Genomic DNA, 11,333 nt, shown 5'->3' with positions numbered 1-11,333 from the left:
ACTATATATCAATGTCTAATAACTTCACATCGAATTATGGTAGATTTGAAGAGATAGAACACTCTTTTGATATATATTGCATAGTGAAAACAATTTACCATAATTTTTTTTTATAAAAAATGACAGAGGTGATTCAGGTAGCTACAATCAAACAAATAGATATTCTCTAATTTTCTTTAATAATTTAGACATAATTTATCTACACGAGCATAATTCAGCTAATTTTTTTTTAATAATTTAGATATGAGCACAACTCAATTGACCAAATTGGTAGATAATTTAACAGAGTGTTCAGCCATTTTTATATAATTTTTAAAAGGGTTTTCTTTAAAAAAATAATTTTAAAATTAATACTTTTTATTTATTAAAAATTTTTAAAAGAAACTTTTAAAAACATTTTTATATACTCTAGACCCTATAGTTCATCATGGTTGTGGCTAGAAAAGGAGGGAGAAGATAAGTGGAAATTTCTCAAAATAGACTTCTTACCTAACTTGGGTTTGAACATATATATTCTTGATACCAATGAGTGTTTCGGCAAACCGACATGACATTTAGACATATATTTTGGATATCAATGAGTGTTCGAGGCCGCCTGATATGTATCTCAACTAGTTTCATTGAATAATCACGTAATTTACTTCGTTTAAAGGAATTTCTATATTCGATAGTTCTTTAACCCTATTTTCTAGTATTTGATTCAACGTGCAAGAACTAATGAGAAATATAACTCAAAATCGAAAGACGAAAGTGATATTTTAATCAAACTAAAACGAACCCGACTTTTACATTGCGACTATGGCATGTAGTAATGAAGACAATGCTTTATAGATTCCAATTGTAGTATGAATCACAATGATTCCTTTGGACATCCAACCAGAGTATTTGTGTGTGGAAGGCATAGATATGGCGCAAACATATTTACAGCAAATTCTTCAACTTGAGACGTGTTGGACCTAAGAACTTTTCATTTGCTCAATTTTAATGATGCAAAAGATGTAGCAACATCCATTGCCTCCTTGATTTGAGATGCATCAGTTCCCTGAAAACCACAAAACACGAAGAACACGAAGAACACGAAGAACATGTTACAAATATTAAAACGATAAAAATGAAGCTGCTTTTGTCTCAAGCTTCTTTGTTGGTTTGTGAGGTAATTCAAGTTACCTGGCCCGTAGCGAGGCCACCTTTCCCCTTCCCGCATCTTCCTTTTAGTGGCTGCAAAGCTATTGTCAACCACTCTGATACCTCTAATGGCTCTCCTCGACTCCCTTCTGGAGGAACCCCAGCACAAACAACAACTTTATTTGTGGTTTCATCAGTGCTAAAAACCATCGCGGATAAGCCCTGTCAATCACAAATACAAAATCAAATCTTCACATTCTAAGAACAACATATTTTCATATTGTTTATTGAAGCACACAATGCGGACATGACTCCTACTATCATGCATTCATTTAAACAACTTTCGAAAGGTAGATTCAAACATCAAAATGGGTTTTACTAAGCATAAGAAATCACCTTCTGTTCCATAACTTTGTGCACAGCTTCACGAACTGCGGCTGCATCCAAACCAACATTTACATGGGATATACAGAAGGCCTTGCCATCTGAAGAAGCCACTTCTGCCGTTTCAACGGCAATCTCGACAGCTTTCTGCATATTTTCTTCGGCAAGCTTCTTCTGAGCTTTCTTTAATTCAAACTATATGGAAACAAGAATTTTCAGGTAATAAAAACGCAGTTAAAGTAGGTAATCAATGCACAGTAGCTCTACAAACAATACCTGGAGCGAGGCGATCTTTGTCCTAATTTGTGCTTTTTTAGCAGCAGGAATTGGTGCTGAATCAACACGGTTTTTAAATGAAGCAACCACCTGCAGGATAAAGTGAGCAAGAATTAACTTAATTGAGCCGTCAAAACGTGGAAAGGGTTAGAGATTCAACTTGAACAATTTTCTCTTAGAGGCACATTCAAAGCAATCATCATTCAACAAGAGAAATTTTAATCCAATTAATAATTAGAGTGGATCAGACTAATGAAACAAAAAAGTTCATGCTTGATGATCTTGAGTAAGGTTTGAAACAATCAAGTTATTTAAGATTAACTTGGTGTAAAAATGCTAAACTTTATTATAGCCTTTCTTCCTTTTCTAGGTCCTATTGGAGATTAGGCTCTATTTTCCATTTTCGGGTATTGTTCTCTCGTCTCGTATCGTTCCTATCTCTAATGTCATGCACATGCTTCTTGTTTATTAGAGTTCCGTTCCAATAGAGGAAAAAGGATAAGTGGAATGGGAAATGTAATGGAGTAGTAAAGTATAACAGAGAATGCGAATGTAACGGCTCAGATCCACCGCTACCAGATATTGTCCTCTTTGGGCTTTCCCTTTTGGGCTTGCCCTCAAGGCTTTAAAACGCGTCTGCTAGAGGAAGGTTTCCACACCCTTATAAATGGTAGTTTGTTCTCCTCCTCAACCAATGTGGAACATCACAATCCACCCCCCTCGGGGCCCAGCGTCCTCGCTGGCACTCTTTCCTTCCTCCAATCGATGTGGGACCGCCCCCAAATCCACCCCCCTTTGGGGCCCAGCGTCCTTACTGGCACACCGCCTCGTGTCTACCCCCCTTCGGGGAACAGCGAGAAGGCTGGCACATCGTCCGGTGTCTTGCTTTGATACCATTTGTAACCGCCCAGATCCACCGCTAGCAGATATTGTCCTCTTTGGGCTTTCCCTTTCGGGCTTGCCCTCAAGGCTTTAAAATGCGTCTACTAGGGGAAGGTTTCCACACCCTCATAAATGGTGGTTTGTTCTCCTCCCCAACCAATGTGGGACATCACAGCGAAGCTGTTAAAAATCGGCCTATCAAGCACAAAATTCCCACAATCATCCGTACCCCGATGATACCTATCTGCCACTACCAGTGTTTGTAAATTGTAAGAGTTAGAGTGAGAGAGAAACCTTTTCCAGCAAGCTACCATCTATGTTAAAAGCATCGTCAACTTCCTGCTCAAGTGATTGAGCCTGCTCGATTGCTTTAAAGGCAGAATCAGTGGTAACAGCAGTAATTCTTCGAATCCCCTTAGCAATTCCTTCTTCAGATAGAAGGGCAAATGCCTTTGCTTCCCTCGTATTTGATATATGGGTCCCTGCAATAATCCATTGGATTTATTTGAGGCAAGCTTAGCCCAGGCTGCGAAAAGTAAAGACCATGACAAGAACACACTGACCTCCACACAGCTCTGAAGAAATGGATAACCATTTTGCATTATCTGGATCAGCCAGGAGTTCCTCAACATTTTTCCCAATGGCAACAACTCTAACTGGGTCGGGATAGACCTGCATCGTAAACAGGGAAAATATTGGAGATCATGCTTCTCAAAATCAAATAAGAGCTTTGAGAAATAAAGAAGACAACTAGCATCTTACTTCTCCAAAAACAGCTCGTAACCCATTAATACGCTTAGCTTCAGCAAGGGTTACCTCCTTAGCATTTACAACCAGTTCATCTTCTATTTGTTTGTTAACAATTGACTCTATTTTTCTCAAATCATCAGGATCCACTGGCTTGCCTATATTTCAGGAGCAGTTAAGCAATCAAAATTTCAAATACACGATTGAAAATTAGCAAAATATCTTCATCCATGAGAAAAAAACAGAACTAGCTAATACGAGAATAATGGAGATATAGTTGACATAAAGTTTCTGGATGTGGTTTTGGAGAATATAGGTTTCAGTCCAAGGAGGAGGAGATGGATACAAATTGTATTAGCATGGCTACTATTTGTTTTCTTTCATTCCCCTAAATGGAAAACCACTGATTCAAAACTACAAGAGGACTCAGGACGGATGTTTACAAGCACGGCTACAACCAAAAATTGGCTTCCCTACACACAATTTTGAGGAGAATAAATCATTTGTCTCTATATTTGTGGGGAGTTCGGCTCAAAAGAAATATAGAAATTTTGAAGGGGTTGAAAGATCTCCTGAGGAGGTATGAGAGGCTGTTGCGAGGCTTAATGTTTTCATATGGACATTTGTGAATTGAACTTTTTGTAATTATCAGTTTGGTAGTTTAGGAATCGTTTTGTAGGCTTGTTTTTTGAATGCCTTTGTGCATTCTTTTATTTTTCTCAATGAAGACCAAGCTGTTTACAAAAGGAAATCTAACCATGAGAAAAATCAAATCGCAGTTTTTCAGGAAGAACAATAGAACCCTTCTGGTCAACATGATTTCCAAGTATTTCCTGTACAATTATTACTCAAATCAGCTTTTTAAAACAGAAGGAATATATTTCAGCCTTAATAACAACCAGTTACATTCAGGTCAAAATTCAAACATACCCTAAGAGCAAAATTCAACATATGGGTACAAGTATGGTTAGGAGCAATGAGCTTACGCCGCTCATAGTCAACCTGCATGAATCAATAGACTCATCAAAAATGGCAAAAGGAATTTAATTAAGTTACTTCTAGAGTACTCCCCAAAACCACTTAATAGCTGTGATGTCCCACATTGGTAGGGGAGGAGAACAAAATACCATTTATAAGGGTGTAGAAACCTTCCCCTAGCAGACGCGTTTTAAAAGCCTTGAGGGGAAGCCCGAAAGGAAAAGTCTAAAGAGAACAATATTTGCTAGCGGTGGATATGGGTCGTGATTTTCAATTAAATATAAATGACAACGTACATAAAAACACAAAGTTTACCTTGCAAATAACTTTATCACCCAGGGAAATTCTGCCACTACCACCATTAAACGAACCAATATGTATGATGAAACCTCCAAATACTTGAACATTACATACTTGAAATGAGCCAAAGGGACCTTCAATTGATCCAGTATCAAAAATCTAATGCCAAAAACAAGAAATACACAAGTAAGATAGACATTAATGAGAAAAGATGACAAGGGAAGAGAACCATGTAACAGCATAAGATGTAACAAAAAAAATATCAATAGAATAATTTTCCAATCTTAATTGAATAAACCTTCTCATTGCGTTGTATTTTCCAATTAAACTTCTTCATAAGGTCACCCAAACTGGGGAATTTTTTTATTTATGACAAATAGGAATTGCCCATGAGCGAGGCTTTCCCCAAAAGCTCATTGGTTGAAGTATTTGATGTAGCAAATAGAAAGGTAACACAATTAAAGTACCAGACAAAAGGCAGAACAGACCAGTAAATTAACAACAGTATATTGCTCCAACAATCTAAAGTTTTTTCTTTCATAGTAAATTCCAAGGCTACTACTATTCTCAGACATGTATAAAAGATCTGCAGAAAGGTTAATGAAGCCTTTCTTAACAAGCAATCAGGATAGGGTATCTGAGATTTCAAAATACCTGACCACCTTGCTCAGCGTAAAAACTTGTAGATTCCAGAACTAAACCAACTTCATTATCAGCTGCTACACTTTCCAGATATTCATAACCAGTGTAAATAGCTTTCACCACACTTTCATGGTCCTGGAATTACAAAGATAGAAGGGTTTAAGAAATCAGACTGTAATTCAATTCAGTGCTAAATGGAGGTCTCCATTTAGCATTGGAACATAGCCATACCGACAATAATAGATTCACAAACCTTGAACCAAATAAATTTGAATTTGTCATCTGTTGAAGCAACTGCCTTTTTGTGCAATGTTGCTGTAGCATCAGCATCCATGACAATAGTACCACCTGCTTGCTGGAAGAGAGGAATAAGACGAAAGGTAAAACTAACGAAACATTTTATCCAGTCAATTAAATTATCCATTATCATTCATAACTTCGTTTACGTATGAAAGCATCCATTATTTTTCCTCCTTAGATCCACCATAAAGTAGAAGAACAGACAGTCAGACACCAAAATAGAATGTGAATGTACTCTAGCTAAATGAACTCACTTTATTTTGAGCACTTCTTGATCTTTCCCTTGCCTCATCCATGGCATCATTGAAACCCTGAGTATCAACTAGCAGGCCCCTCTCTTCCGCCATCAACTGGCCCATGAAAATGTTATTAGTAACACCATATGCAAGATAACAGTAAGTGCGTGTATGTGTGGGAGAAAGAAAGCAGGTACCTGAGTCAAATCTAATGGAAATCCATATGTATCCCACAAGATAAAAGCATCCTATGGAGTAGAGAACGAAATAGGATGAAATTAACCACATATCTTAACATTTCTTGAACAGATAACTGCTGATTGTAAACATCCAAATGGAAACCTTAATCATGTATTAAAGTCTTTACAGTGCACAGAAATAAACAACCTCAAGCAAACCTCTATTTTTTCCAGGAAACGGGTCCTAATTTTTTTCATTCCAAGCAAGAGGTGGAGTGATGCACTCTCTCAGAACAAAAACCTCATGCATTTACTTTTGCGGAAAGAACACATACAAATGCAAGAAATGAAATATAATTTACATAAAGGCCAATAATAAAAATACTGACCTGCCCACTCAATATCTTCCCTTGTACATCCTGAGCGGCCTTCTTAAATTTCTCAATTCCCTGGCGTCAAATTCGTTATCGATTTAGGTTTTGTTAACAAGAAATGAATATTAAATCAGCCTCCACGGCGAAATAAAAAATCAAAACAAGATGCACCAAGGTCAGTATCCCTGGGTAGACAACTTCAACAGAGCCAGAAATATTTTCGTAACTTTTATCCAGCCATTTGCTGAAGACAATTTCAAGTTTATTCTTCTTAACCATGAACATAGATTTGGCCAATCCCTAACTAATTTAGGGAAGATACCACATGCACTCCAAAGGGATTTTAGTTCTTAGCCTTCTAGCTTACCAAAAAGATAAAATTCAAGACCTTAACATTCATCCATCAAACTCCCAAATCCTAGGAAAGAAATACCTTCAGCAAAGTTTTGCCAAAACTTGCTTCCTCTTCTGCAATTATCTCCCTAATTCGCACTTCATGTTGTTTTAGCTCTGGGAAGACATCACCCATCATTTTCACCACAGTACTTACAAGTCTGGATCAACATAATCATTGAGAGGCAATCATGTAAAAAGATATTATAACATACAGTTCAAATCTATATTATGACACTGGAAAGAAGTAGAAAAGAAAGAGTCGTGTGAAAACGACTGTCGAACTCCTCATGTTAGAATTTAGAAGTGGCAAACAAGTAAAATATATAAGTCCTCCTACCCATTGAAAAATCCTTCTTGAGCTTTTAAAACTTCACTTCCATATCGAACTGCTCGACGAAGAATACGCCTCAAAACATATTCACGCCCCTCATTACCTATCAAGGATTTTTGCAAGAGACGTGACAAACTATTTTTTTTGGAGCTTCACATGTGCAAAGAGTGAAGGTGAATGACAAATCCAATCACAACAAAATATGAAGGACATGATAAGTCAAATATCATTATTCATCAATGATAGGAGAATTCAACTCAAGTTTTTTTCATAGGAAACAGAAACTAATAGATGCAGAATTCACATAATGTGAACAATTAATTATGCAACTAATAAACACAATTTACTTGATAATAAACTGTACCCATCCTTTCCATGATAACGAAGAAGAAAAATCAAAATCCAGTGTAAGTACAAGAATTGCCAATACAAATTGTTGTGGAAGTTCCAAAAATAAAACACAGAGAGAGGACATAACCGGGTAACTATAAGTAGAAGGGCTCAAAATGCTATCTGACCAGGCATCTAATCTTTTCAATGGTACTCACCTGGACAAGACCCATCAGCAATGGCAATTGAAAGAGTTCTAATATGATCAGCAACAACCCTGTAAGCCACGTCCATGTTGTCCACATCATCTGGTCCAACTTTTCCACTATAGGGCCGAGCTCCAGTTGCCTACAAATATTTGATAAAAGAACAGAAACAACAAAAGAGGAATTAATATTTTGACCAAATATAGTGACCCAGATAATTACTTTTTTTTCATGCAATTGAATCAAAGATTCCGATCTTGCCTTTTGGATTGCATCAAAGATGGGCATGAACACATCAGTATCATAATTACTCATCTTGTCCTGAAGTACCGAAGTCAGCCTTTCAAATCCCAAACCAGTATCAACATGCTTAGCAGGGAGAGATTTCAGGGAGCCATCATTTTCCCTGTTGAACTGTAACGATGATAAATTGAATCTTTAATAACCAACAAAGTAGTTCTGATAACCAAATAATTGCGATAACCGAGGAAAACAACTGAAACCCATCAAAAGAGACAAAGGAACCAGCAAATCGACTACGTTGACATGCATGCATTAGTTACTAGACAAGAATGTTGGGACAGGGACAGAAATTAGGTCAAAGCAAACATGTGTTAACCAAACTTATTAACTTTGAAAGGTGCGCTGATTAAGAATGCAATGTAACTGGAATACTGGTCCTGGCATCCTTACTTCTCTTCCCATTATTTTTTATTTTAAACTTCCTTCATAAGTAAAACTATCGTGCTTAACTTTTCATTTAGTTTTCCCCCCTTTCTATTATATGGAAACCTAACCAATACTGCAATATAAACCAAGAACCTCTAAAACCTTCAGGATTTCACGTGAGATGAACCATCATGCTAGAAGTTAGATACGATACAGCTACTCAAATGCTATTTATAAACATACTACCGTTCAACCACAATATAGCCTTCATCTGAGAAGCTACTCTAGAAAAATAGGAAAGATATGCTCCCATTGTTGCAAGGACCAAAAATCATTTAATAAGATTTAGGGAAACAGAGGAGAGAAAAGAGGGGACAAGAAGGCTACTTGAATAAAAACAACGTTCCATATCTCAATGCATGTAGGGTCATCATTATTAACCAATCGTGCAGCATCACGACCACCAAGCCTGTCATAATGTATTTCAGTGCAAGGTCCACAAGGACCAGTGTCACCCATTTCCCAAAAATTGTCCTGCTCAAAATTTGAAAAATAAGTTAGATAAATTTTAAAGAACTAACATGAAAGAAACACAAAAACAGAAGATACGCACAATTGTTGAAAAAAATTGTTATCTTTGATAATTAAAGCATCTGTTTAACATATTTTTTTATAATAGCATCATATTTCAGAAAGATACAAGACACTTGTAGCTTGCAAGAGCAGAGAACAGAAAGAAGTTGCTATACAATCTTACTTTGCAGCCAAAAGGTAAGACACGTTCAGCAGGTAAAAACTTCAGCCATATGTCCCTAGCTTCAGTATCAGGTGCAAGACCAGCTTTCTCATCACCACCGAAGTAGGTGGCATAAAATCGATCCGTAGGTAGCTTATAAATCTGTAGAGTCATAGAACACAACTATTATGAGATCAACTGATATAAACTTGTGCATCTCAAATATCAAAGAGGAGTAATATGATTTCTTCAATCTTCGTATTATAGATGATCGAGGAGCTTTTTATAATTTTACATTAAATGAGGTTTAATTGGACACCCGGTAGCATTTTCTTGCATTGTATGCCCTTAATTTTCACACAAGCATTCCTTACCCAAAATAAAGTTGTTACAAACAGAACGACTGATTGACTGCATCATACAAGTCAAATAAAATGATTCCCAGGTTGCAGCAGCACATTTAAGAAGTAAAGGCATTGTGCGCAAGCTGGAAAGTAGCAAAACAAATGCATATATACGTCCATATATGTATGAAATCACACTACACAAACATACATACATACATAACATAAACATATATATAGAAAAATCAAACTGTACTGTATCGTTGTATGTAAGAAGATGAAGAATTGTAAATTATGAATCATAGACCATAATGATATACTCATGCCGCCCTTAGCGTTGCTCGGTTTCAGGCATGAATGTATATCTAGGTGTAAAAGTCAACTAACCTGGGTAAGAAGTTCCCAGGCCCATGCGATGGCTTCCTTCTTAAAGTAATCCCCGAACGACCAATTGCCAAGCATCTCAAAGAAAGTATGGTGATAAGTGTCTTTCCCAACATCATCAAGATCATTGTGTTTCCCGCCAGCACGAATACATTTCTGAGTGTTATAAGCTCGGGTAAGCTTGCTCAAAGACGTATTAGGATCAGCAGTGCCCAAGAAAATGGGCTTGAACTGATTCATACCTGCAACAAGAACCCATAATCTCAAGCACCACAATCAAGTCATACATACATTCAATGAGTAATAATATTCGTATAACCAATAAAATTCAACTAAATTGAACAACTCCAACAATTATCCTCCCACACCCTCAATCCAAAACCACACATACGCATATAAATTCAAGAAAAGGAGGAAAAAAAAGACAAACCCGCATTAGCAAAAAGAAGAGTCGGATCGTTGACGGGCACAACGGGGCTAGACTTCCACTGAACGTGATTCTTCTCTTCGAAAAACCGAAAAAACGTGTCCCTTATGCGGTTGGCCGGCCATTCCACTCCTTGAGAACCGGCCCCCGGCATTGCTGACAGCGAGTGAATGGATAGCTCAGACGATGAAGAAGAGCAAGGCGAAAATGGGAAATTGAAGAAGAGATGAATCCCAGTTGAGCTATGAGCTGTGGTCGAGTGAATGGATAGCTGCGGCGGGAAAAATGGAGAAGGGGAAGTAAGAGTGGAGCTAAAACATGTAGCGGTTAATTGCTCTGCCTTCACCCTGGAAAATCCTCTGTTCATTCAATCGGGTATATAATAAAATGGGCATCAATTCGATTCCACTTATTTATGCCCTTCGCCCCATTACATCACATTTTATCTCTCCCCACCTCTTGCTTGGATCCCAAGTTTCTTATGCACATTCGGATTGATCTCAACTTTATTTTTTTTTTGTCAACTTCAACTTTTTAAATTCTAATCGATCTTTTCGTTAGTCTATGGATCGAATCCTTCCTAAAAATTGTACATACGAGTCTCCATGCATGTGCCTATCGAGGTGGATCAATCGTATAGCAAATTTGAGACTATTTGACTTCAAAAACCGGTTTGCACAGGCAAAATTGTCGTCGGTTGAACCATTAACTTGAGATCTTTTCACTGAATTGACTCTACGAGAGTAAGATAAAGCTATCTTTATAAATATCTACCCACTATTTTTGTGTTCGTCTAAATGTCTACCCACTCTTTTCGCGTTCGTCTAAATGGTTACCTATTCTTTTATTTCAATTTGCATTAAAATATCATTGCTTAGTTGCTTTTATGTCGATTTGTATTAAAATAACATTGGGTTTATGTCAATTTGTACTAAAATATGATTGCTTAGTTGAATGATAGTTTAATTTCATTACTTTTAGATTCAAGTATGAGCAATATGGGTTAGTTTTGTACTCCTACAACTTGACTTCCACTCCATTGCGGCCGCCTCTTCATCCACCTTTCATAAATACATAAAAGATCGAA

General features: G+C 37.1%; 1 protein-coding gene across 1 annotated transcript; it reads right to left on the bottom strand.

Annotated features, from left to right (window-relative positions):
* Positions 1-731: 731 nt before the first annotated feature.
* On the bottom strand, positions 732-10,637 carry LOC111789038 (alanine--tRNA ligase-like). Its single transcript, XM_023669655.1, has 23 exons — positions 10,250-10,637; positions 9,823-10,061; positions 9,113-9,253; positions 8,743-8,889; positions 7,948-8,100; positions 7,699-7,828; positions 7,157-7,253; positions 6,857-6,977; positions 6,439-6,498; positions 6,068-6,118; positions 5,889-5,984; positions 5,588-5,689; positions 5,347-5,469; positions 4,708-4,851; positions 4,345-4,416; positions 4,172-4,247; positions 3,430-3,572; positions 3,231-3,339; positions 2,962-3,149; positions 1,786-1,875; positions 1,522-1,704; positions 1,168-1,347; positions 732-1,042 (listed from the first exon to the last, which is right to left on the bottom strand). The coding sequence occupies exons 1-23, from the start codon at positions 10,611-10,613 to the stop codon at positions 968-970; spliced, it is 3,084 nt and encodes a 1,027-aa protein (XP_023525423.1). The 5' UTR covers positions 10,614-10,637; the 3' UTR covers positions 732-967.
* Positions 10,638-11,333: the final 696 nt, after the last annotated feature.

This window comes from Cucurbita pepo, chromosome LG02 (genome assembly GCF_002806865.2).
Source record: "Cucurbita pepo subsp. pepo cultivar mu-cu-16 chromosome LG02, ASM280686v2, whole genome shotgun sequence".
In the NCBI taxonomy this organism is placed as follows: domain Eukaryota; kingdom Viridiplantae; phylum Streptophyta; class Magnoliopsida; order Cucurbitales; family Cucurbitaceae; genus Cucurbita; species Cucurbita pepo.
The sequence above is the reverse complement of the archived record's forward strand: the minus strand, read 5'-3'. Positions and strand labels throughout refer to the sequence as shown.